Genomic DNA, 26,715 nt, shown 5'->3' with positions numbered 1-26,715 from the left:
AGGGACAAACCCCGGTCTCCAGCCGCCACCTTCCACCTGGCCTTTCGGCCCCCCAGCCCGCCCGGGAGCGTGGCGGTGCGACCCCTGCCCCAGCCGGGTCTTCCGTGGGCAGAGGAGGAGCCGGCGCCTCTCGCCCGGCTCCCACGCGTGTCCGGGCCGGCCCCGCCCCCTCATGAATATTCCGACAGGGGGCGGGGTGCCGGGGCGGGGCGGCCTATGCTAATCGCAGCTGCTGATCGCTGACGTGCCATCACACCACGCGCCGCCGCGGCCGCCGATTGGCCGGGGCCGACCTGGTCTCATTGACAACAAACCGCGGGGCGCGCGCGCGCCGCTGCCGTGGCGGCGGGCAGGTGGGGGCGGGGCCGCCGGCCGGCCGGGGCGGCCCAAGATGGCGCGGGGTCGGCGGCGCTCGCCGGCAGCCTCCGCCTGAGCGCCCGGGGCGGCGGCGGCGGTTCATGCGGCGGAGCGCCCGGCCGCGGCGGGCCCCTGCGCGATGGAGGGCGGCGAGCTGGGCGTGGAGAACATGGAGACCCTGACCGAGCTGGGCGACGAGCTCACCCTGGGCGACATCGACGGTGGGCGCCGCGGAGGGGGAGGGGGCAGGCGGCGCGCGCGGGCTGCCCCACGCAGCGTGGGGGGAGCTTGTGTGCCTTCCCGCGTGTGCGCGCCCGTCGGGGGCTGCTGGTGTTGCCCGGGGGGGCCGGGGTGCGTGGGTGGGGGTCGTCCCCCCACCCCCCGAGCGGGAGCGCAGGGCGGCCTCGCCGGCTTGGCCCCCGCGCGTGGGGTGCGCTGCCCACGCGGTGCGGGCCGCCCGCGACGGGGGGGGGGCGCGGGCAGCGCCCCGTGCCGGGCGGGGTGCGGGGCCCGTCCCGCCGGGCAGCGCCTGGCGAGCGGCCACGCGTGTCCGTGTCCCCCCCTGCCGCGTGGCGTGGGCGGCCGGTGGCCAGCTCCGCCCGGGCAGCGCTTTTGGGCGACTTCCACGGCGCTGACCCACGCGGGGGGGCGTCGCGGCAGGCGCTGCGAGAAGCCGCGTGGGGGGCTGAGCCCCCGCAGCCGCCGAGCCCTTTTTCCCACCCGCGGTCCCCGTGGGAGTGGGTTGGCGTCGGTGACCGTCTCGTTACTCTCCGGCAGCCCCAGGCACACGGGGCGGTGGTGCTGCCCAGGCTCCCCTCGTGTTTCCTCGTGGCTCTCTCGAAGCGCGTGCGAAGCACTTACCGGAGCTGTGCCGCCACGAGTGCCCGTGGGAGGCTGGGCCGCCTCGCCCTCCTCCGCTGAAACTGCTTAAATTTCCCTTTTTTTGCTCCACTGTCTCGTCATAAAACTTCACCGCATCAGTGGCAGAGCTCCAATGTGCAAGAAAATCCCCTTTTCCCACCGGAGTGCAGCAAAACGAGGTGCCGGTGTGTGATGCCTTATTTGGTGTTTCCCAAACAGCTCCCGAACACCCATGAAAACTGATTTCTGGGTGACCCTCTGCACGGGGCTGGAGCCGGGGACCTGGCTCGGCTCCTCTGCTCTGTTCGGCTGTAATCCTAAACAGAGCTCGGCTTTGGGGGGGGTGGGTGGTCTAAACCATCCGTGTTTAGCAGCTGGGAGATGAAATTGAACACGTGCTTTTAAGTTTCTAATTGCAATTGATTTGCAGTGTAGCTAGGAGCAAAATTTATACTTTTTTTTTTTTTTTTCCTTTATGATAAGTAAAAAAAGAGTATACCTTTATGAGAACGTAAGGGGCTTAGTTATCACTTATGAAGTTGGTGGTGCAAATCGAAGGTGCTGTTTGCTCTTGTTTAAGCACCACATAATGACTTCTCGGGTTCCATATGGAAACACATGAATTCCCATGAACCCGGAGCCGCCTCTGAGCCATGGTGTGCCCAGGGAGATGTGATTCAGACCGATGAGTAACTCAGGGGTGGGAGAAGCGAGCTTCACCTTCCTCCCAGGGTGGGTTTTCCGGGGGGTGGGGGAGTGGGGCAGGTGGAGTTATATGACAGTCCTGCTTTTTTTGTGCTCTGACAGGGATTCATCCTGCGGTTTGAAATTTTCCAAGGGTTTTGATGTGGTTTTAAGTTGTCTTGTTGCCGGGTCTCATAGTTCCTTTCCCGTTCAGGCTGAGGGACCTTCACCGCCTGCCATAGAGGTTCTGATTTTGTGCGGTAGAGGAGGAATGACGCTGGTCTGGCGGATGCGCCCACTGTTCTGGGATGTTGGCACTCACTGGGGTGGTGCTCCAGGACTGGGTGCAAGGCTGGTTGGGGGGTCCCAGTGCTGAGCTGAAGGCATCTGGCCCTGCTGCCGGCAGGGCATGGCCAGGTGATGCGGAGAGTAAGGTCCGAGTTGGTCGTGGGTTCGAAGCCTGTCTGGGTTCAGGGTGGAGGGCTTGTTTCTCTCGAGGTTGGGATCTTCACTGGTTTCTGTTTCTTAAAGTGCGGCATCTCTGGGGGTGTCAGGAAGAGCAGTGGGCGTGTGGGAGAGCTGAGCCGTGGCCCGGGAGGGTCACCTAAAGCTCAGCTCTTGCCTTTCAGCCAGGTATATGGGTGCTGGGCTAATGAAAGCAGCAGAAGTCTTCGGTGGGCTCGGTTTCATTGTGGACATTTTTTGATGGCTTAGTTTCTGCAGTAACATCTCACGGTGCGTTAGGGTCTGAGACCTCTTCAGCGCAGGGGGTGCAGGTGATCTGTTGCCGACGGGTTTATCACTGATAGCTGTCCTGTCAAAGCACCCAAGCTTTCTAACAGTTAATGTAAACACTTGCTCTGTTCTCGGTGTAGGCAAAAGTGTTTTTCAAAGGCAAGAGATTTGGGTCTTGGATGTTGCTGTATCTCTTGCTTTCTATTTTTCTTGTGTTGCTACTAGGAAAGCTCTTGGGTTTGATCCCCTGGCAGTTTCTTTAAAATTAATCTTTAGACTTTTTATATTTAGCCGAAGTTGAGTCCATGATAAAGATGTGATTTAACTTGTGAGAGCAAGAGTAGTTTTTCTAATAAGATACTAAATCTGCTGTGTTGAACACAATGTTCTTTAAAACACAGTACTTGGAATTTGGCTCTTACATCGGAGTTTACTTTTCCAGAGGAAATCTCATCTGATTTATTTTATCCTCTACTTGCAGTAGTGCTGTCTGATGGTGAAATAGCAGTGCCATCAAATGAAGAATTTGAAAGTACGTAGAGTTGGGGTTATCAAGTGTATCATGTTGAGGGTTATTTGGGATGGTCTTAGCTCCAGTCAGTTTGAGGGTGAAAAGCTGTTTAATATCCATCTAGATGTTGTGCAGAAGTGTTAATCTTTAAACAGCCCCTCCTTGCTCTGGTAATGTGTTGTGAAAGTTTACCGAGGAATTGCATGAAAAACCCCTTTCATTCATTTAGTTAAAAGTGGAGACAAAGGTTTGGTCCAGCTGGTCCCCGAGGGCGGCTGGTGCTCCTTGCCGGGGAACAGCGTGTCCCCACTTAGTGTCAGGTTATAAATAGGTTAGGAGGACACATCTCCCAAGCTCCTTCATCCAACATTCAAGTTCTTAAGAGCAATGGTCATGGTCGCTGCTTAAATGTGTGTAAGGATGTGGAGGGATTGCAGTCAAAAGGGAAGAAGAGTCATATTATAGAAACACAGCAAAACGTTTGTTGAGGGAGCAAGAAGCTTGGAGAACGATCCCTTTTCTCTTCTCAGGAGTGGCAGACACATTAATTGGATAACATGTGGGTGGCATTGCAGAGAAGCAAATTAATAGCCCTCTTGTTGCTGGGACAATTTCCATAGAAACGTTTTGTGAAAAGTTTGGTTCTTTGAACCCCCTTCATAAAGCACAGCAGCAACATCCTTCGGGTTTGTGGATGAGAACGCTCCTGGTGTAAGGAGCCCTTTGCCTTGTTTTTTCCCGTAAACCAGAAATTTATTTTCTACTGTCTAAACTTGAATTTATTATTTAGTTATAAACCTTCTGTTATGTTTGTGGGTCCTCTTCCTTTTTTCCTACGTCAGAGAAAAAAATGAAATAAGACTTCCAGAAAACTGTGGAAGAGCCAGTGCAGCATGGGCAGGTCCTGGGGCGGGGAAGGATGTCTGACTGCTCACACCACTGCCCACACACAGATCAGGGGAAGCATCCAGGTAGCTTAAGGTTCATAATTGGATTAAATTGGATTAGATGGAGGGAAGAGGAAGCTTTGCTTATGAACAATGATCTCTCAGTTGCAAAATTTTTTAGTCTGTAGGGGAGAGCTATAGCGTTGTGGTGGGAACCTCTTGATGTGGGCTGGTAAAATCCTGGAGAAGGTGGGATGGAGAGAAGCTGCTGTGCAGTGATTGCAGGCAGGGGATAAATAGGCAAAAAAAACCAACAAAAAAAAAAGTTATTCTGGTGGTTAAACACAAGCATGGATTTCTCCTGCTGTAGTTCTATAAAGTGTTGTTTCCTTTAGTCTTTTTTTCCCCAGTTTCTGTTATGCTTGAAAGTAAAACAAAGTTAAGATGAATTCTTACCCTGTTTCTTCATTTTCCAGATACTCAGTGGGACAGGAGGGATAGGGGGCTTGAAAGCACCCTAAAAGTTGGGTGGGAGAACAGTTAATGCTGGAGTTGCATGGGTGGTTGGTTTCTCCCTTCTGCAGGGATTAGACTGGAGCAGTGATGGAATGAGACTAATATTTTAGATATATTGGAGATGGCTTTAAATTCTAGTCTGTGCTTGGATCATTTAGTCTGGGAAGGTGTTGTAGGAGAGTCCTGCCTTTCTCCCTGAACTGCGGCAGCAGTGCCTTGCCTCTTGCCACCTGTTTCTCTCTGGAGATGTTAGGCTGGTGTGATATGTTCTCTGGAGGTTTTGAAGGACCCAGAGCTCACTTCTGTGCATGCGCGCCATCATTTGAGCCCTGACATAATGGCAGGTGTCAAAGCATGTGGGCAATAAAATAGTATTGAATGCATTTTCTTCTGTTTTACAGAGATGCTGCAGTTCGTCAGTAACCAGGCAGGAGACTTTCCAGACCTATTTTCAGATCACTTGTGTGGCACCTTTCAGGGCAGCGGTAGCAGCAGCAGTGGGACCCTGGAGCCGCAGGTGCAGCGGCCGTACAGCCAAGTGCAGCTCCAGCCCTTCCCAGCGCCCCCCCGCCTCCCCCCAGCTCCAGAGCCTGCCAGTCAAAGCGGCGCAGGCAACACCTCCGGCCCCTCCGCGGTCAGCCCCTCTGCTCCAGCCCCGGCCCCCGCTCCAGCCTCAGCTCCAGCAGCAGGCCGTCATGATTACGCCGACGTTCAGCTCTGCTCCCCAGACCAGGATTATTCAGCAGCCGGTGATCTACCAGAACGCAGCCACCAGTTTCCAAGGTAGCGGCTGGAGTGCTCAGGATACGGCTGTGCCTGGGACACTTGTGATTTCGGGGCGCTCAGGCTGCGGGAGTGTTTCGTGCACTCACAATAAATGGTGTCTGTCAGCATTCAAACTCCAGAAGCATCCTTGGCCACAACAAGGCTGACCATCTTTTTCTTGCGATGCTGCCTATGGGGCATCCCTTCTCCTGCTTCTGTGGCTTTGGACTTGGGGGAGCATGAGGAACTGTCATAAATCAGATCTTAAGTCTTTTTGTGTGACCTTTTGTGACAGTTGTCGTCTGGATGCTCTCTTCTGTTATGGGCTTCTCTCCTGTGGCTCGTGGGAGTTTTGACAACAGTATGTCTAAAAAATGGTTGTTGCAACCCTGTCCTCCCGCTGATGGGTGCAGCAGGCAGATCCAGTCCTGAAGCTCTGGTCTGTCCCATGTGGCAGTCCAGAATGAAGGCATGTTTTTAGCTACCAAACTCTCAAGTGCAGTGCTTGCGTTGAGCAGAGACACTTGTAGGGATATTTAATGATGATGAATGCCAGTTATCTTGATTCTCTTCAGTAGGTGTTGATAAATGATAACTTTTCATGGTAAATAGGATCCTATGGTCCACTGAGACCAGCAGGAGTGGGCAGGTGCTGGGTACTGTGTAATGTCACTCAAGTAATGAGTCCTGTGCTATCAGACCAAAGGTTTTTGACTTTAATTTCTCCTAGCTGATCTTCTGTGCCTCCTGGAAGGCTGCTATTCTAAGTACAGTGTCCTCTTGCAGGAGGCATCAAAGGAGCTGGAAGCTTCCCACTGTGTGGGATGTTAGATGGATGCTGCTTACTGAGAAGCTCTGGGAAGGAGGGGAATGAAGCTAGGAGCATTTGCAGGCTCCAGAACGGAGACCTGTGTCTCTGGACTCTTCCTGACATCTCTTTTGCTTTTCAGTTCTCCAGCCTCAAGTCCAGAGCCTGGTGACGTCCTCCCAGGTTCAGCCGGTTGCCATCCAGCAGCAGGTGCAGACGGTGCAGGCCCAGCGCGTGCTAACGCAGGCTGCCAATGGCACCATCCAGACCTTAACGCCAGCCACGGTCCAGACAGTAGCTGCACCACAGGTCCAGCAGGTTCCAGTGAGTAAAACCACAGAGTGATATGAGGGTACAGCAGAAAAAAGAAACTGCTTTTGCGGGTCTGGTCCCCTGGCTTGCCAGGGGAAAGGTGGCAAAGCTTGTAGGGTTGGTGACCCTGGGTAGCATTGCTTTTGCGCAAACGTCTTTACGTGTGAGACTATTTCTAGCCAGCCTGTGTTCTGGAAGTGTTTTACTTTGTGCAAATTGTGTGTGAGTCCCCGTTGTGAGCTGTGATGTGACTTCAAGTAGCAGGCCACCATTTTCGCTAGAACACCTGCATAACTGAGTATGACGTAAAATATTTTGTAACTTGGTGCTGCCAAACTGGATTGGAAACCTTACTTGAACAAGCCTTCTTTGACTTTTGCCTACTTCATTGCAAGTCTGCCACCTCTACCGTGTCTTGTAACGGCTGGCTGATGTTGGAATGTTTTCTTCCAATTCTTCTGCCACACTTTCTTTGATCTTTTTGCTGCTACGGTGTCATGTGATTTTGTTTCAAAACATACACAAGGCTTTTTTGCCTTTGTGTGTCTTTGTATCACGTAAAAACATTTATGGCTAGGGGACTCTCTCAATATGACCAAGTTGCTCTGGTTCAGTTGTACTGTGCCATCTACAGTGCTCCCTGTATTTAAGAGCCAACAAGGTACTTGAAGAAATAAAAGCAAGCTGTGTTATGGCAAAATAACTCTACAGTTGGGGTTGATCTGCTTGTACATTAATGGTGCAGATCCTTTCAGTTAGATTGGAGGGGTGGAAAGCTACTACAGGTATTTGCCAAAGCAGGCTGTCCTAGCCATGTTAGACTCTTGAGTACTCAACGAGTTAACGGAGAGAGCTAACTATAGGTGTAATTGGAGAGGGGAAGGGAGCTTTTCAATCAGCTCTTTTGTGGTTTTACATACTTGTTTACTTCTGGTGACTGATTTGAAAACCAGTGTCCTGGTGGTTCCTCTGCTCCCCTCCCTCCAGTACTGTTCAGACTGTGTCCTCGTCAGAGTTTGTATGAGGGGCTGACAAAAGCCATCCAGATGATGCAGAGCACAAGGTGAAAGAAAAACTCGCCCTGCTCTTGCCATTCACTGAGATGTAAAGTGATAATTCTCGTTGCTTACCTCTGGCTATTGAGATCAGCAGAGGAGTATGTGCCTCCTCTCCCCTTCACCTGTAACTCTTTTCAACCTAGGTTCTGGTCCAACCTCAGATCATAAAAACAGACTCCCTTGTCTTGACAACCCTGAAAACAGATGGTAATCCCGTTATGGCTGCAGTACAGAACCCAGCACTGACAGCACTCACTGCTCCCATTCAGACCACAGCTCTGCAGGTACCGTATGGATGTTCTTCTTCCTTCCCTCTCCTCGTTGACATCCTTTCTTCTTAATGCAAGGGAGAGATTTGGGCTTTAGTATTCTGCAGTGGTGCAAACGAGAGGGGTTTTGAGGGCTGCTCTAGACATGTCCAGAGTGAGTAATACCCTGTTTCTGCCAAGGCTAAACACACAAATTGTAATTTTTTGGCAGCCTCCCATGGCCAGTAAGCAAAGACCAAGGGCATGCTTCTGTTTACTTTTTTCTGGTGTTACAAGGAGAGGGATATGACCTAAAAATTCCATCCAGTTTTTATCCTCTGGAAGATACTTGAAACTGAAAGCTAACTCGCTCAGAATACCTGTGGAACTTTCTTTTCCCCTTCAGTAGTGTCTAATAGCAGTATGTTGAATGTGAAAACTAATTAAGCTACTTTTCAGAGGGCATTTGCAGTGAAGATTCAGTATAATCATTGGAGATAGCAGCTGTGCTTCATGGCCTCCGCTTCTTATCAACTCTGAGAAACTTATGCCCCTAAAGACGCATTCATTAGTCCTGTACATTCTGAACAGATATCTTTGTTCAGATATGTACTGGGGGAGATAAACTTACAAGTCTGGACTTAAGTTTTGACTTCTTTTGCATAGCATGGTAGGCTTCTTACGTACTTGTTAGTAGCCAGGCTAAAGTCTTCAATTAACCTGCTTGCCTTTAAGCGACGTTCTCACACAGAGGTGAGGTGTATGTGATTGTGTCTGTCTGAGATGCAGTCAGTAAAGCGTTTTGAATGCATTGAAATTTGGTGGAAATAGCCAAGGAAAGGGGTAGGACTTAAATTCACTTATTTGTCAAGTCCCAGCTTGAAATGAAACTAAATTAATTTCTAATATCTTATTTAGAAGATTATTTTGGAGTCAGAATTGTTCCTGAAGTTGCTCATGGCTAGTTTATTCTCATTTTAGTCTGTCATTTGACAGAAATAACTCTTCTTCTCCATAACCACTTCCATGATCTTTCGTGTACTTTAGAGAACATGTATACTGTTCTCAATCTTGTTTTGCAGGGTTAAGCAGTCTAAACTTTCTTTACTCCAGCTGACCTAGAAGCCCCTCTGTGCAACTGTTCTGGTGGGATTCATCATCGTTTATTGCAGAGTACATACTGCTTTAGTGTGGTGTGGGTGGTCTGTCCTACATCTAGATGCCCAAGTTTGAGCTTTTCACACCAATGTATATCACTCATTGCCTTAGTTCCCCATCCTAAGGCATTTTTATACCTTAAGGGCCTGGTTTGTTTTCCATTTAATTGAATTCAAATCAACCGCATTGCTCAAGCCGCCGTTTGTTTTTCTGTAGTCAGGTCCTTTCTAACATTGTTGTCACCGGTTTGGAAGTAGCATTACCTGTTGCTGATTTGATGACTTTATTTGTCCACAGAAAAACTGAATTTTGAGACTTAGGGTGTAAGGATTGTAGGAGCAAGGAGGAGCCTTGGTCTTTTTCTCTATTTAGTGGATGAACAGAGCAAGAGTGTTGATGCCCTTGAAGAACAAGAGATGTTCTTACTCCCTGGTGACCGATGTGAGAGGCAGTGGCAGCTTTTTCCTGTGCTGCTGTGCCAATGGGCATGTTGGCTAAGGAGGACGGGGCAAATTGTCATATCTCTTCTTTTCTGAGCTGTACAAACTTTTCCTGATTCTTCTTTTGTTTACTGCTTTTTCTTCTACCATCATAAACATTATCTGAATTGCCTGATTGCTCATGACACTTGTTACACACGGCCTTTGTAGACCCTCGTTGGGAGCAATGGGACCATTTTGACCACAATGCCAGTGATGGTGGGACAAGAAAAGGTGCCTATCAAACAAGTTCCTGGGGGCGTCAAACAACCAGAACCACCTAAAGAAGGAGAGAGGAGAACAACTCACAACATCATTGAAAAACGTTACCGGTCATCCATAAACGACAAGATCATTGAGCTGAAGGACCTTGTCATGGGGACAGATGCCAAGGTAAAGATGTGGAATAAGAGCAAGTCTAGTGTCATAAATACTTTGTCTTCAGGTGCTCGTTGTTCTACCAAGTGAAGCAGATGGGTACCTGCAACTGTTAGTAGTATGCACACATGTATTGGGATAAGACTGGTGAGAAGCGCTTGTGTGATGGGAAGCTTGATAATAGTATTCAAGAAAGGTTACTTGTAAAATGTTTATTTTACTATGCCAGTGGTATGTTTCTTGAAAATAAGCTACAACTTAATGCATTTCTTCTTTGTTAGGTCTAACTTAAATAGGCCCTCTAGGTAGAATATCCAAGTGGATGTTTTGATAACTGCCAAACCAGAGCTTGCTTAAATTAAGTTTCCTTTTCTGTGTGACTGCAGTAGGGACAAGGATTTACAGAGCTTTCCATTTTGTTTCCTTTAGATATCGAGTTGTAAAAACTCCTGCTCTCTCAAATATTAGAAGCTTTCTCACACCGTGTATTCAGGGTTGTCCTAATTCACTTTACTTCATGCTGGCAGAGCAGGGAGATAGTGTTCTTGATACCTTGCATGGTGCCTGTACAAATACGTGCAGTAGTGAAGTCACCTCCTATTGCTGAGTGGGACTGGAAACTTAAGTTTTAAAAACACTAGTAATGTACAGTGGCTTTGTAGTACTTGAGGCTTGTGTTTACATGCTGAACTTGTCCGCTGCTGCTGGAAGCAATTGTTTTCAGAGGGATGGCCAAGGCAGTGACTCAAGGACATGACAACCACTTATCTCAGAATTAAACAGTGAACTATGGCTAACAGACAGCAGCTTGTTCCATCCCAGAAGAGAGCTACTTCATTTCAAACCTATGGTACTTTCAAAGGACTGTTTCAGTTTGAAGCCTAGATGTGAACTCTATGTGTAATTAAGATGTTAATCAGTTTCCGTTTTACTATTTTTGTAAGATCTTTGAGGGACCTCAGGCCCTGTGTGTCTTTCAAAGTCTGATACCTTGCTCTTTCTATCTCTTCTTTCTATCACCACATGATATAAAGGCTTGTGGTACCCCTAGAAGCAGGAGTGACCTTTTGACACCCTTAATATAAACTGATTTTTCTACATCTTAATTCCTTACAGATGCACAAGTCTGGAGTCCTGAGAAAAGCCATTGATTACATTAAATACCTACAGCAGGCCAACCATAAGCTGAGACAGGAGAACATGGTTCTGAAGCTGGCTAACCAGAAAAACAGTAAGTTGTGGAGGCTGTGCAGCACAGGGGAGGCAGTCAGCATGAACGTAGGGTGCCTCTTTGCAGTTTCTTTTCCTTTACTGAGGTTGCGTTGGTAGGGGCCAATGTTACTCTGGGTGATGGAGCCAATCGGAGCAACACTGGCAGGATGTACGATCAAGAAACGTGTATAATGCAGTCTTGATTTTTGCAGAGCTGTTGAAGGGCATTGACTTAAGCAGTTTGGTTGACAACGATGTGGATCTGAAGATAGATGACTTCAACCAGAACGTGCTGCTGATGTCTCCTCCAGCCTCTGACTCGGGATCCCAGGCTGGCTTCTCTCCCTATTCCATTGATTCAGAGCCAGGAAGCCCACTCCTTGATGATGCAAAGGTACTTGAGACTTCAGCTGTCAAATTCAAGGCACCTACTTCAGGGATACATGAGGGCCAGAATTTAAATTCTCATTCTCAAGAGTGAAACCAGCAGACATCTGGCAAGCAGATCTGTAGGGGTCAGAGATCCTTTGTAAGGATGAAGATGGTGCATGGGTGTGATTTATCTTTCCTTAAATGATTGAGACTGCTTCCTCAGCTGTGTTATCTGAGCCATACATTAGCTGCTAGAAGAACTGTACTTAGCCTTCAGCCCCTGTAGAGTCTCTGTGGACTTACAGTGCATGTTCATGACCCAAAGAGCCCATGGCTTTCCAGGGATATATATGTCCAGTGAATAAAGCAGGAGAACTTGGAAATGGATAACATCAGCTGTGGTTAATGAGATCATAAACAAACAGTAACGGAAAGCTGTTGGCTGTCTTCTGATGACAGGTTTGTTTTGTGGATATGACAGAAAAAGTGGGTCTTCTGACAGATCCTCAAAAAAAAGTGAAATGACTGGGAGCAGAACGAAGGTGAAGGCACTCGGATACCTCAGCCTTATCTTACTAAGCTAGGAAAGGCTTCACTGGGATTCTTGCTAATTTTGATCTTAAAAGTAAATTTTAGAATGTATTCTGTTTCTCCTTCTTCCCTACCCCTCCCTTGGCATAAGCATTTTATTATTCTACAGAATGGTAAGTAGGTTTGGGGGGGGGTGGGTTCCTTCTCTTACTTTTCTTTCCATTCCTGTTCCTTTGAAGGTTAAAGATGAGCCTGACTCTCCTCCTGTGGCCCTTGGTATGGTGGATCGCTCTCGAATACTCCTCTGTGCTCTCACGTTCCTTTGCCTTTCCTTCAATCCTCTGACATCCCTCCTGGACGCCCGAGGAACCCCGGAGTCCGACAGCCTGGTGCGCCACAGCTCTGGCAGGAACGTGCTGACCATTGAGTCAGGTAATGAGCTAGAATAGTTTGGACCACAGAAACTGGCCAGGCTTACGCGGTCTCCCTAAACACCATCTCCAGCTGTGACGGCTGCAGGTCATGAGATGGACTGTCAGTGTGATGCAGTAGGATGGTTTTGTGTCCTCAGGGAGCTGTGTGACCTTTGCTTAATGGTTGGGGAGGGATAGTAACTGCAGGGCTGGGTGTGAGAGGAGATCCAGCCAAGAGTGGTTGGACATGGTTCCAGTTTACATCCACATGCAGCTTTCTTCTTGCACAAAACCACCTGTTGCTCAGTGTGGTGAGGTAGAGGGGGAAGTCTGTGAGACATGTTCATTTTCTATTTGTTTTTAAAGTAACTGATTTTTATAACTTAATAATAAAGTAGTAGCTGAAGAATTACTTCAGAAACACTGTTGCTATGTAGGGTCTTGCAACTGGCTTGTTCAACACACTTATTCTATAATAATAATGGTTTAGTGTACGGTAGCTTAGGGGAGGGCAGGGGTTTCTGTAGGCATGCTGTCATTTTCCCGACTGGTAAATATGCTTCCTCAGTGTTGCTTTGTAAACTTAATTAAGACCAGAAAATGATACTGAAGTACTGAGTAGCCATGGGTGTAGCTGGCTCTGATTTATTATAAATAAGTCTTGTAAAAATAACTATTTTTATTTAGTTGGGAATATTCTAGCTTGGAGGTTGGATGAAGAGTTGTTGATACAGGTGTTTCCTGATGAAATTGCAGTCTTTGCAAAAGTTGATACCATGTGTGGCAAGCGTAGCAAGACATGCTTCTGGGTCTGTGCTCATGCTGTTGCTATGCTTTTGGTGTCCAGATTAACTTTTAACTTTCCTTTTGGCATGATGATGGCAGATGCAGGCGGTTGGTTTGGCTGGATGATGCCCACACTGATCCTGTGGCTTGTGAATGGAGTGATTGTGCTGAGCGTGTTCATAAAGCTCCTTGTGCATGGAGAGCCAGTGACCCGGCTGCACTCAAGGTCGTCGGTCACGTTCTGGAGGCATCGCAAGCAAGCAGACCTGGATTTGGCACGGGTAAAGTTGACTTGTGATTTTGCATCAAATGCATCTTCTAGGAGGGGGTGTGGGTAAATATTGCCAAGTGGGGCAGTGGCTTGGCACTTGCAAGATGGTGTTCTTGGAGTGAATTACCCTGTCTGATTTCAGAGCAGGTGGTGCTAGGTTGTCTTGAGCAGATTGCTGTCCTCCTTCAGCCTAAACTAGTGCTGCATGGATGTCAGCATAGCTTCTGTCCTTGTTCCTTGCTGCTACATCTTGTAGCAGTCTTTGGCAGCAAGGTCTTGGGTTTTGTCCAGAATCTGGCCTCTGCTGTGTCTTTTTTTTTCTACTGTCCTCCAGCCTCTTGGAAGTCCTCTCCATTGTTGAGGCAACATTTGACTTTTCAAGTGGGGACCTTGAAACTTCCACGTTGTTTGAGAAGGCAGGAGCTCCTTTCACCTAGTGCCAGTGTCTCACAAGCAGTGCAGGATCGGAGCCGTGTGTGGAAACATATGTATAGGGCCAGATTTGAAGGTGGTGTAAATTGTCTTCATGTTCACTGGGGCTGTGTTGACTTCTCACAGCTAAATCTTGTCCCACCTTGTACATCAGTTTGTCTTGCTCCTGATGCCAAGGAGGTCCCGAAGTGTTTCTGTGATGGTGCTTTTTGTTATTGGACTTTTTGTCACATTATTTGCAGGGGGATTTTGCTGCAGCTGCATCAAACCTGCAGACTTGCCTGTCGGTACTCGGCCGAGCACTGCCGGCTTCCCGTCTGGACTTGGCCTGCAGCCTGTCCTGGAACGTGATCCGCTATAGCCTGCAGAAGCTGGCGCTGGTGCGGTGGCTGCTGAAGAGGACTTCTCATCAGTGGCGGGCAAGGGAGGCCACTGCAGGCTTTGAGGATGAGGCCAAGACTAGCGCTCGGGATGCAGCTCTAGCATATCACAAGCTCCATCAGCTCCACATAACAGGTGGGAGCAGAGGTGACAGATCTGCTGTCCTTGATTTGCCAAAGGAGGAGGCTCAGAGCTGATCCTGGGGGATACAGGGAGAGGACTACCGCCTCCCTCCTCTGGGAGGGTTGCTGTTGGAAATCAGCCTGACAGATTTCAGGAGCCGTTTTCTAAAACACGGCAGGTTCATGCAATAAAAGGGCTCTGTAAGAACGGCCAAAGCTGCACAGTGTCTCTAGTTACATGTTCCTGAGTCTGCAGAGGTGGCTGAGAGTCTTTCCCAACCAGCAGTTGACTGAGTCCAGTTGCTTTTTGCTGCTGTTAAGTGCTTGTTTCATCCCTGTCACTTGGGAACGTAATGTGGAAGCAGGAGCTGGGGTTGATTGCTGGAAGAACTTAAATCTCCAAAACTGTGTAGAGTGCAGATTGCCAGTTGTTGTTGATATGCTTTGAAAACCTGGGTGTGTGCACATGTCCTAAGGAAGTGCTTGAATGTTCCTTGTGAATGGTTGTTTTTGCTGTCCTTGGCAAGCCAATTTGCCATGTTAATAGGCTCCAAGCACATCAGAAATCCAAGCTAAACTTCCTTCTGCCTAATCATGCCGTGTGAATTACAGCCATGCCGCCAGGGATAAGTACTTGTTCTTAATATTATCTGTGTAGGTACAGGTGTGGACTGCAAAGACAGTGATGAATATAGCAAGACAAAATTTGCTGATGACTTTATCCTGACTGGTTTAGCTGTACAGGGCTTTCTGGCAGAAGTGAAGCTGTGGATGCCAACCTTGGTATCTGTGGAGGGAAGACTCAATTACAATTGTCCTGTTGCCTGAATACAAAGTAGGCATATGATGTAATCTTCTCTTGTCAACAGGTTCTCATTGTCTCTATAGGATAGTAGCCCTGCAAATCACAGTAGTATTTAGTAGCTGGTACTACTGCATTAAAAGTTAACACTTCTCCTTTCCCTCCTGGCGCAGGTAAACTTCCCTCCAGCTCAGCTTACTCGGGCTTGCACATGGCCCTGTGTGCTGTGAATCTGGCCGAGTGTGCAGAAGAAAAGATCCCACCCAGCACAATGGCAGAAATCCACCTGACAGCTGCGGTTGGCCTGAAAACTCGCTGTGGAGGCAAGCTTGGTTTCCTGGCGGTGAGTTATCTCCTCTCCCATCACACCTCTAAGTGGAGCTCTAGGAAGGCCTGCAAGCTGGCACTGCCATAGCTCAAGGCATCTGCTAGCACTACAATTACAACATGGCCTGTGGTTATGATACAAGCTGTAATTATGATAAGACCTTTGTCCTTGGTGGTGTGTCTTTCCCTGGATGCTGTTCTCAATCTTAGCATCTCCTTCCGCAGGGCTACTTTCTAAGCCAGGCTCAAAGCCTGTGCAGCTCGGAGCGGAGTGCTATTCCTGACTCGTTGCGTTGGCTGTGCCACCCCCTGGGACAGAAGTTTTTTGTGGAGCGAAGCTGGACAGTGAAGTCTGCTGCAAAGGAGAGCCTGTACTGCACCCAGAGGAACCCTGGTGAGAGTCGCTTGTGTCCCAAGTGTGTGGCCTCCCAGCGCTTTAAGCCTGGCAGTCTCTCCACTTCTGGGACAAAAGCAGGTGTCTTGTTTGAAAGTGTGCTCTTGTATGTTTGCCCTGCTTGTGGTCTTGATGGGCAAGAGGGGCTGTGCAGCTGAGAGACATCACCCCAGCCTGCAGGAGCTGGCTTTCCTCCCTTTGTATGCTGTGCTGTGTCATCCTGCTTGTGTCTTCATGTGCTGGAGCACAACCTGCATGTGGCCCTGAATGTCTGCGGGGTGACTTTGGGGTTGCTAAGGTTTATCCTTTCTAGAACAGTGTCATCACTGTTTTGTTGAGTGGCCGAAGTTCCATGGGGATGTTTGGCCAAGGGCTACAGCTTTATAAATGGATTAAAGGGTTAAAAAGGCCCTGAAAACTTAGTCTTTAGAAATTGTTGCCTTAATTCCTGAAGGATTTCCCTCTACTGCTCCTCCTCTTGCTCCTACATTTTGGTGATTGTTTTTAGTTGTGTCGAGAGGTGGCTATCACAGGATCCAAGTGGAATGGTTTGGTTGTTGTTTTCTTCCTCTAGCGGATCCTATTGCTCAAGTTCATCAGGCATTTTGTGAGAATCTGCTAGAGCGAGCAGTGGATTCACTTGTGAAGCCTCAGACTAGGAAGGAGATAGCAGGACAAGAGGAGGAAGAGCCATGGTAAGTTTATGTCCTGGGCTGGGGACTGCTGCCCGCAGCTGCAGGCTCTGAGGCAGACCTCAGAACCATTGACCTTTGGGGCAAACTGAATGGTTAGTCCTTATTAAAGACTTGAAATGACAATAATGTAAGTTTGGCCACCACAACTGATTAGAAGACCAAGCTCTACCTCTTCATATTAAAATTCCTGAAGTCAAAGGTGAACCTGGGTGTGGTAAGGATTTCTGGTATCAGCTGGCGTAGTACTGTTTGATTCCTGAACTGGATGAATCACACTTTCTCTGCTGTAACAAAGCCTAGTGTTCAGGAACACTAAAATCAGTGTGCACCTACCACTTCTGTGGACCAGAACACATGTCCAGGCCTCTAAGAGCATGATGGTCTGTCTGGCCTGTCAGAGAGTGACCCCACCAGCTCGCTGCCTTATGCATGTGTATTCTCCTAACTGAAGTGCTGCGTTGACCACCAGCGAAAAATCAAACTGATGCGTGCAAGAGATGATGTTGGCCAAAATTGTCATTGCCTCTAAGCTCCGTCACCAGTTGAAAGGGGCTGATAGGTGGGATTGGAGCAGCTTTTTGTACTGAACCCTGTCCAGCTCTCTCCTGGACTCCCCAGGAAGCAGAGCCCCAGCCTTTGCCAGCAGTTTGGCACTGTTGCTACTGATCTCCAGATATGCTGGTGCCAGGCAAATGCTATGTAAATATATGGGAAGGCTCTGTAAGAATGCTCTCCCCAAGAAGTGTGGATAAAAGCCTCAGATGGGAAGATAACCCAGTTTCCCTGCCTGTCGAGGGAAAATAATGCACATTTAGCTTCCCCCCCCCCCCCCCCCCAATCTTATGTCTGTTTTCTAGCCATGTTGCAGAGAATGAGCAGCAGTTTGGTCTAACTGCTTGCACAGTTCAAATGCTTATGCTCAGGTGCTGCTGTTGATGATAGAAGGTAGCAGGATTTGTATGAGTGAGGTGTGTTGTCAGTATACTTGTGGGAGTCCTGTCTCCTCTTGGGAAGCACCAGCTTTAGTAATACAGCAAGCCTTTTTGTCCCCCTCTAGGGGGAGGAGCTCAAGATCTTCCTTTGTAGCATGTCCCAGGAAATTAGATCGTTGCTGCGTATGCTACTTTCTCTGACCAACGCTATAAATGTGTTTTCACTTGCATTCATACATATTTGCATATATGCAAATAGTCACTTCCAGAAGTGTAATGCAGCCTCCTTTGGAGGCAGTGATTGAAACGGAGCCTGTAATCAACTAGTAACATATGTCATGCCCAGCATTTCTGTGGCTGAGGTGAGACTCCCAGGGCTGACTCTAGTTCTACGCTGGTGGTCCTGCATGGGGAGGTGTGAGGGTAGTCCTCCCTGAGCATCTGTGCACTTCTGCTCTCAGGGTGGTCTCTTCGGTCTGGCAGTGTTGTGTTGCTTATAGAGCTTGGACTTTCTGCTGACTTAATGGATCAGCGTTGTTTAAAAATGCCTTGTGACTGATGAGAAACACCTCCTGTTTGACAACATAGTGAAGGTCTGCCTTGCTTCTTGTTTCAGCGAGTTCTCTAGTGCCATGGAGTACCTGAAATTGCTCAACTCGTTCTTGGACTCAATGGGAAGTGGAGCCCCACCCTTTGCCAGCAATTCTGTACTCAAGTCCGCCCTGGGTGAGTCTGGCAGAACTGAAGCTCTCCCAGCTCCAGGAACTCTTGCTGATACGCGTTCCCTCTCTGCCACCTCTCAAACTCCAGACAAGGAGAGATGCAGTCCTTGGAATGAGACTTGACTGCTGAGCAGCGGCACACCACAGTGTTGTACAGCAGCTCAGACTGGAAGGTGGTGGTTGGGAAGGCCTGGACGTTCAGCTGTGTGTTGTAATGCTGGGTGCCCAGGTGGGGCTGCTGTTATTTGTATTGCTGGGCACATTCCAAGCTGAAACCTGTGCCCTCACCTGGGAGCTTGCTTCTGGCAATGCGAAGCGAGAGGAAGGGTGTAGCATGTAAACAAGCATAGCAGTGTTGCAGTTGAGATACAGGAAGGTTTTTTCCCGATTAATTACCTGTTGGACCAAATACAGTGAGGTTGACCTCACTTTCACAACAGCTGTCACTTATATTCCTCAATTTCCAGAGGCCTGCTGCCCCTACTGTAGGGAAGCTCTGGGCTTATATTGAGAGGTGCTTGGTTTGGTCCCTTAATGCATATCTAGTGGAACAGTGAGAGCTGTAGGCTCCTCCTGAGCCATGCCCTTATCCGGGCTTGGCTGGCAGCAGGCTGCTGGAGGCTTCGTCTTGCTTGGTGTTGGTACAGACAGCATCTGGCAGCTCACCAGGGTGCTGCTGGAGCTTTAGAAACAAACTAACTGTGCTGTACCTAAAATGTGTAGAGCAAACATAGAAGGAAAAGAGGATACTTCTTTTTCTCAAGATTATTTTTTGGTATAAAGGGAAGTCTATATTTGGGTCAATATTGTCATAGAATCTAAAAGCAGGTCAGAGTAGCAGAGCATATTTCCTTTGTCCCTAGGCAGGCTTTGAGACGTTTCTGAGGGGATGTTAAATAATGGAGGGAAATTATGTAGGGAACCTGATTAACTGGCTTGATGGTGATTAGTGCCAAGGCATGGTATATACAAGTGGAGTTGTTATTTTGGGATGGTGAGTGGAGATCCTTGTCAGGAAGGAAGTCAGCAGATTTCTAGACAAGTAGGCAGGGTAAGTTCTTATTGACAAGATGCAAACTTAGCATCTAAAACTCTGCATGCAGTCAGGTGTAGGGTGTTTGCCTGCTACAAAGTTCCTTTGGGTTCCTGCAGCATGTTTCACCATTTACCTGGGTGGCTGTTTTCTCATGGGATCAGTTTGGGCTCATTAGTATCAATCTCAGTGGAAGGCACTGGCAAGGGCACATGACACCTGCCTGCTTTTCCAAGCAAGGAGGAGCCAGGTGTCCTTTACTGGGCTGCAGCTTATGATTCTGTTTTACAGGCCCTGATGTGGTGTGCAGATGGTGGTCAGCAGCGGTGGCTATGGCAATCGGTTGGCTCAGGGGGGACGATGTGGCTGTGAGGTCGCATTTTGCAGAAGTGGAACGCATGCCGAAATCCCTGGAGATGTCAGAGTGCGTAGGCCTTGGACAACTTTCAAACCCCTGCTCCTTTCAAATGGGGGGCGGCTCTTCCCTAATGCTGTCCTGTAGGGCTACCTCTACCTGTGCTCTGGAGTTGCGTGCCTCTTGTGCTCTGGGATGTAATAATATGACATGTGATGTGCTCAGCAGCTTCTGTATAGTCAAGGCTTACAGGCTGATATTAGAGTTGTGGACTGGAAGTGTCAGAATTGCTTTTTTAGGAGTGTCTTCTGGCTTTGTTCTAATCGCATAACCTCGTGCCTTCCAAAATCGGACAATAAAACTTGATGGAAAGGCTGCTGTCACCATCTTGGTTCTTTTGCACTAAAGCATCTTTGCCACTTTCCTTCCGTTTCTCTGTGCAGTCTGTGTAGGGAGGAACAATTTCCATTTTTTTTCTGAGAAATTATCTCTGCTCTTGAAGATGGAGGCTAAAAGCTGATGCTGGTTGCTGCTTGGGCTCAGCTCCTGGGACTGCCCTGTGGCAGCGTGCCACGATACTGCTTGAAAGCAGTGCTCTCTTTCTTTCAGGAATGCCCTGGTGAAAGCCACCTTCTATGTGTGTAAAGCCATGCAGGCCTCACTGTCTGGGAAGGCAGATGGACAGCAGAACTCCCTGAGTCACTGTGAGAGGGCCAGCAGTCACTTATGGAACAGCCTCAACATGAGCAGTGGCGTCTCCAGCACCGTCCTCAACAGTGTAAGAGCTATAAGCCCCAGGGTAACATATGGTCTGTCCCTGTTGTAAGGCTGGTCTTGCTGCAGGTGTATCACTTCACCGTTGTATCTGCATTCTCCATCCATCCTGTGTCTCCTGGGAGTAGAGGGCAAATTTCTTCACTTTCCTTGCAAAGGGCATTGACTTCTTTCTGCCTCTGCTGTATGGAGGAGCAGAGCTGCAAGTACAACATTGTTTCCCTGGGCATGGTCTCAGGTAGCTGAGCTCTCACTTCTCCCCTACTAGTAGCTATCATCCCTTTCTGGTGCTTTGACCACTTTGACTTTGGCCTGCAGAAAGCATCCGTCTCTGTCCTCCAAAGGAAGTTGCTGGCACCTGTAAAGCAGGACCTCATTAAGTCAAGCCAGCTCGGTTTCAGGCAGCACTCATGAGTGTTTGAACCCTCTTCCACGAAAGTGGGACTGTGCCATGCTATTCCTGAGTTTGTGTGGGGCTTGTTTCTCTTCTTTCCAGGATTACCTAAAGCCAGAGCTTCCCTTCATGGCATATGGGACACAGTTCTAGTCCCTTCTGTCACTCCTGGGTGGCAGCTGTAGTGCATTGTAGTTGCATTGCATGTTGTGGCAGTAACTGTGCAATGTTTCTGCAGTGCAGTACAGAGGCACTCTCCACTTCGGCAGCACGGTTAGAGTCCCCTAAGAGCAAGCAGGGCAGCAAGCAGTGCGAGGGGGCAGAGCAGATGGGGAAAAGGGATTTGGGCAGCCACTTCGGGCTATGTCAAGACTGCCTTTTCTTTTTCGTGGTGGTTTTTTTTTGTTTGCTTGGGTTTTTTTTTTGTCTCCAGTAGCAAGGCTGCCTTTGCTGTTTCCCACTATTGCTGTTTGGACGGGAAAGCCTTTGCAGAAGGCTGGGGTGTTGCTGCTGCCATATCCACTTGGCACGTCTTGTCTGGGGTGGGCTTGGGAGTCAGCCTCGCAGAGGTGTTGGCCCTCCTGGAGGGGACAGCTGCTGCTTGGGCACAGCCTGGTGCTTGTTCCTTAGGCTGGACCTCTCGGGGCCAAGCCTCAGAGATGCTGCTAGGCAAAAGTACAAAGTCCTGCTCCCTTCAGTGCGTTGTGGTGGGGTGACTTGGCTGAGAGGGCTGGGGTGGCCCCCTGGGTGGGCAGGAGGTGCTGCGGCCACCCTCCCGTGGGCCACGTCAGGAGCAGTGTAGCAAACAGCCTGTTACTCACCTGATGAGTTGTGTTAATAAGCATGTGTGCCTGGTCCCCCTGGCTCTTGCAGATGATCCAGCTGCTGGCCTGTGACTTGCTGCTCTCTCTCCGCACCAGCCTATGGCAGAAGCAGGCGAACACCAGCCAGGCCCTGGGTGAGACCTACCATGCCTCGGCCCCCGAGCTGACGGGCTTCCAGCGTGACCTTGGCAGCCTGCGCAAGCTGGCCCACAGCTTCAGGCCCGCCTATCGCAAGGTGACAGCTTGCCTTCCCTGCCTGCTCCACCGCCAGCTTAGCTGTTGTCCGAGGGGTGACAGGGAAGCTGTGGCCCTTGGAAGAATGTAGGGTGTATGTGGGCTTGAGTGGTTTGGGCGCTTGGGGTGGGATGGTCTGCCACCAGCAGGCTCCAGGCTCTCTTGGTGGATGATGAAGGAGGTTCCTGTGGGAGTCTGGTGCACGTGGGGAGGTGGCCACCTTAGTTTCTACCTAGGAAACAATCAGGACATCTGTGTTGCCAAATAAATACCATGGCATCCTGTCCTTTAATGTGGCTTCAGAGTGGGTCAGTCCCCCAAGGGGGTGTGAAAGGGGGCTGCCTCGGCCATGTTGGCTCTGCGGGTGACTGTGGGGTCAGATGCCTTCTGCACCTGTAGAGCATCAGGTGCTTCTCTGGGGGCTTTCCCCCACTTCTGTTTAGTCTATCTAGTTTGAAGCCTCTGTACCGGAAGTGTAGTCGTCTAATACTTGGACAAAAGTGTTGTCCTGATGTTGTCCAAACTCTGGATTTCAGAGTTTGGTGCTGTTACCGGAGCACTGCGCTAGCAGTGTGGGGTGAGACACCCACCTAGGCCACAGTGCCAGAGTACTCTCCCCATTTTTCTGCCCTGTTCCGTGCTCTTGTTCCTCCCCTTTCTAGGCCACTCAGGTATTGAAAGCAGGTGTTTGGGTTTTTTTTCCCTTCTCGCAGTTGCCTTGACTTGCAGATTTCCTAGAGACAGGTGGGAAGGTGAGGGAGGACTATGGAAGTGGGTCTCTGTTGTTGTCAAGGCATCAGCGCTCTGCGCTCGCAATGCGGTGGCTGAGGGATGATGTGAGTTCAGCCGCAGCGTCACCCCTATGCCAGCCTGCCTCTCACCCTCCATCCTGCCTTCCCTTCCAGGTCTTCCTCCACGAGGCAACTGTGCGCCTGATGGCGGGTGCCAGCCCTACCCGCACCCACCAGCTGCTGGAGCACAGCCTGAGGCGACGCACACCCCAGAGCAGCAAGCAAGGTCAGCCCTGGGGCTGGGGCAGTGACCTGCTGCTTGTAGGGCTGGGAGGGGGCAAGCGCTGAGGCAAGGTGTAGGGGAGTAGCTGTAGCCTGCAGTGTCATCCCTGTGTGAGAGGCTCACGGTGACGAGCTCCTGTTAGTCTGTGGCTCATGAAGATGCTTCTGCCATGCTCTCTACAAGCCAGCTAACGTGAGCTGCCAGCCCTGGACTGGAGGTGTTGGTAGACAGGCTGGAAAAACGTTTGCCTTTGTGCAACCACACATGCACAAAATTTGGCAAGCTGGGGTTTGGGGTGGTCAATGCAAAGGCAGAAGCCAGGAATCCTAAAGGGGGAGAGCCAAGAGATGTGATGCTGGTTATAAAATTCCTTGGGGGTTTAAGGAAATGGGCAGATGTGCATGCTGGTGCTGGGATGAGCCCTAGGAAGTGAAGTGAAAGGGACTGTCTCTGTAGAAGATGAGATTGTCAGTCCCTGGCTGATTCCAGCTGTGACTGTTCTCTGTTAGCTTAAAGTCACTGCTTGGGGTCCGCAGGGTGCCCCCAGTTCTTGGCACAGCTGGGGGATGCTAGCCAGAGATGCTAGTGCCCGTTGAGGGCCCACATGGAGGGATTTTGTCAGCACAGGTGGTACCTTCATCATGAGGTTTTTCTCTCCTCTTTGCACATAGGTGAACTGGACACCCTGCCGGGCCAAAGGGAGCGAGCCACAGCCATCCTGTTGGCCTGCCGCCATCTCCCCCTCTCCTTCCTGTCCTCCCCGGGCCAGCGAGCAGTCCTGCTGGCTGAGGCTGCCCGCACGCTGGAGAAGGTGGGGGACAAGCGCTCCTGCAATGATTGCCAGCAGATGATTGTCAAGCTGAGTGGGGGCACAGCCATTGCTGCCTCCTAATGCCAGCATGGGGCCACCTTGTGCAAAGACAGCCTGGTGGACTGTCAGCCTGGACTTCCCTTCTGGAGCTTAAAAAAAAAAAAAAAAAAAAAAAAATGTGCTAGGTTAGGGCTGTGCCGGTGGGAGAGGGAGGGAGGGTTTTGTTTTTGTTTTGTTTAGCTTTATTAGCCCCCTTGCTTGTTCTCAGGCGCTGCAGCAGGATTCTGTCTGATTGTGGATTTTGTGACCATGCCTGGGGCTGTTGGTGTTGGGAAGTGCTGCTCTGACCTGGAACCCCCATCCCTGCTGGGGGGAGAAGGCCACAAGCCCAAGGCACAGAGAAGTGGCACGTTCTCTGTCTGTTCTCAGGGGCATCTTGCTCTCTTCCCAAACACCTCCGTGGAAAGAAACCTTTAGGGAGGGCAGAAGATCTGCTCAAGTCCTGTGGGGCTGCTGGAGGCTGGGGCTGTTCCCAAGAGAGAGGGGGAAGGCACCAGCTTTCCTTTAGCTGCGTGTCAGGAAGCTGAAGCCTCCTTAGACCCAGCTTAGAGGTGCTCTGGGAGTATTGCTTGGGGCCAGTACTGCTGGGCAAATTTCTCTACAGTTTTTATACAGTTTTTTTATAGGAGTGTTCGTGGCTTTACAAAAATGTAGGGAATGATGCAGCAGATTTCCCTTCCTCTCCACTTTGTGCATCTCCTTCCTGTGATGGCTGCCTCTGGCTTTTGGCAGGGAGCTGGGTTTGTGGCAGCCTACAACAGGCAGAGCCTTGTAGAAGGCCAGGGTGTCCCTGGTCAGCTGGTGCTGGGTGGCAGCAGAGGTGGACATACAGCACCCTACACTCAGTGTGAAGGGTGAATGCTTCTCTGGTGCCTTCTTGTTGATGCAGAAACAATTTTTAGAAAGAGGTTTTTATTTTGCTCAACTCCCAGTCCCAGAACTTGTCTTCAGGTGTTTCTCCTTCCCTTCTCCAACTGCTCAACAGCTCTGGAGCTCCTGCAGGGACTGGGAGGCGCTGGTTCAGGGTGTGAGTCTCCCAGCTGTTACCATCGCCATTCAGAGCAGTTTGACTTGTAGGTGTTGAATCACCTGTGACTTTCCAAGAGGAGGAGGTGGACTAGGGACGGGGAGGGAACATTGCCCTCTTTCTGCCTTTCCTGTTGCATCTCTCCAAAGTGAAGTGCAAAGCAGTTGCCCTGTCACATGTGCAAATGTGGAAATCAGCCTTTGGCAGGTGAACATCGCTGTTTCTCCCTGTGCGTATCCGGTGTGTGCTCCATGTTGGCAGCTAGAAGCACTTGGCTATGGGCAGCAGCCCAATCCTGTCCTGTCCCAGTCTGGTTTGTACAGGCTTGGCTCCTGCACAGTCATAATTTGGGGTCTTTGGCAAGAAGCTTCTACAGGTATCCAGTTTTTATAGAGGGGAGTTGAGAGCTTGATCTCCTTCCAAAATGAGGGGAAAAAGATGGGGACTTGTTTTCACACTTTGCTTGGGGTCCTTGGGCATCTGGGAGGGGGATTTGATGTGCTGCAGGAATTGAACACGAGTAATGCTAGTCCTGGAATTGCCCAGCTTCAGCAAGGTGGAAGCAGGGGGTCAGGAGAAGCCTGTCTCTCAGCCAAGCCTGTTCCCAGTGACCCTGGGCTATAGCTGCAAGCAAAAGCATGAGGACCAGGAGATGCTTCCCATTCTCCCCTGCTTTATTTGGGGAATAGCTGGTGGACACCCAGCTGCAATAACTGGCAGTCTGTGCTCCTCACCTTCCTGGCAGGCAGGGGGGTCCTTTGTTGTGTCAGCAGTTGGAGAGGAGCTCATCTGTTGGGGAGAGGTTGCTCTCGGTGTGTCTTCAGTCTGTGTTAGAGGATGCTCTGGTGGCAGCAACTTCTGCTCTGAGCAGGTATCATAAGTATGCAGAACAGCTCTTGGTTTTGGGTGGGTTTTGATTGCCCGTTCCCAAGTTTCGTGTCTTACCAGTGATCCTATTTTGGGGGTTGGATCGTATCCTTCTACTTTTTCTCTTAAGTGGCTGTTATGCTGTCTTCCTGGTCGTGGGTTTTTCCTAAAATACAGAAACTCCTTACCTGTGGGAGCCTCTGAGTTGTTTTGCATTTCCCCAGGTCACGTGCAACACTGTGAAGTTCCTGCTTTAGTAAAAAGGGGAAGTGATGCTTCGGGAAAACAGTGATGTTAAGGCTTCATTTTGGTAACTTAACGGTGGACTGAGCCCTGGGGGCTGGGCTGCAGGGAGTACCCGCTGGGCCAGGGTCTGGGAGGCTGCTGGGCTGAAACCCTGGTAGCTAATTGCGTGATCCACAGAGCGTCCTAGCACTGCTGGTACTTCTTTCCCCTCCAGGGTGAGGGATCTTTGCCGTGTTTTTTCTATACCGTTCATAAATTTGCTGGCCCTCTGTCCCTACAACTTTTTTATATGTGTGTGTATATACTGTAACTTTTTTTGTTTGCGGTTGGGAGGAAATTGTTTTATGGATTATGTGAAGAAAGTCTATTTATCCACATGGAGTTCAGAGTAGGGATGCTTTGTGGTAAGAGATGGAACTGGTGGTGGGGAGGTTCCCCAGGGAACATATCTTCTGTCTGAAAACCCTGTTCCAGGGCTCCTGAGCATCTGTTACCTAATAAAGGTGAACGTTACCACCACCTCCTGTCTGCCCTCTTTCTCTTAGCCCTCCTTATCCCACCCAGCAGCTGCTCTTAAGCATAGGTGAGCCTGAAACATCCTTCAGAGACATCCAGCCACACAAGCTCCTCAGGAAGCTGTCATTCCTTTGTTGAGATAATCTGGAAAATGGAGCTGCACAGCTTGCAGTGAAAGATGGTCCCTTGGTGGAGCAAGTGTGGTGTCTCCGTGCTCCTTTGGAAGCAACCCATGAGGCCGGGGGCTAGGGCAGAGCCAAGCAAGATATTGCTGGGCTAGAAGCCCGCAATTTTAGGAGATCTATATGGGAGGGAAAGCTTTTACCTGACCTTGCTTGGAACAATGTCCTTTCGCTCCATCTATTTGTTTCTCTGCTCCCCCTGGTAAAGCTCTGTCAGAACCATTAAACT

General features: G+C 49.8%; 1 protein-coding gene across 1 annotated transcript; it reads left to right on the top strand.

Moving 5' to 3' along the window:
- Positions 1-335: 335 nt before the first annotated feature.
- On the top strand, positions 336-26,307 carry SREBF2 (sterol regulatory element binding transcription factor 2). The gene is given in 20 exon segments (XM_056341690.1): positions 336-578; positions 4,953-5,101; positions 5,103-5,334; positions 6,267-6,448; positions 7,638-7,778; positions 9,551-9,772; positions 10,874-10,988; positions 11,182-11,363; positions 12,112-12,304; positions 13,171-13,352; positions 14,017-14,290; positions 15,253-15,422; positions 15,632-15,800; positions 16,375-16,495; positions 18,044-18,153; positions 19,474-19,606; positions 20,147-20,315; positions 21,579-21,764; positions 22,669-22,780; positions 23,449-26,307. Coding segments are annotated over 20 exon segments (3,345 nt in total). The 5' UTR covers positions 336-496; the 3' UTR covers positions 23,670-26,307.
- The last annotated feature ends 408 nt before the right edge of the window (positions 26,308-26,715 follow it).

Source organism: Falco biarmicus, chromosome 5 (assembly GCF_023638135.1).
Source record: "Falco biarmicus isolate bFalBia1 chromosome 5, bFalBia1.pri, whole genome shotgun sequence".
NCBI classification, from domain to species: domain Eukaryota; kingdom Metazoa; phylum Chordata; class Aves; order Falconiformes; family Falconidae; genus Falco; species Falco biarmicus.
The sequence above is the reverse complement of the archived record's forward strand: the minus strand, read 5'-3'. Positions and strand labels throughout refer to the sequence as shown.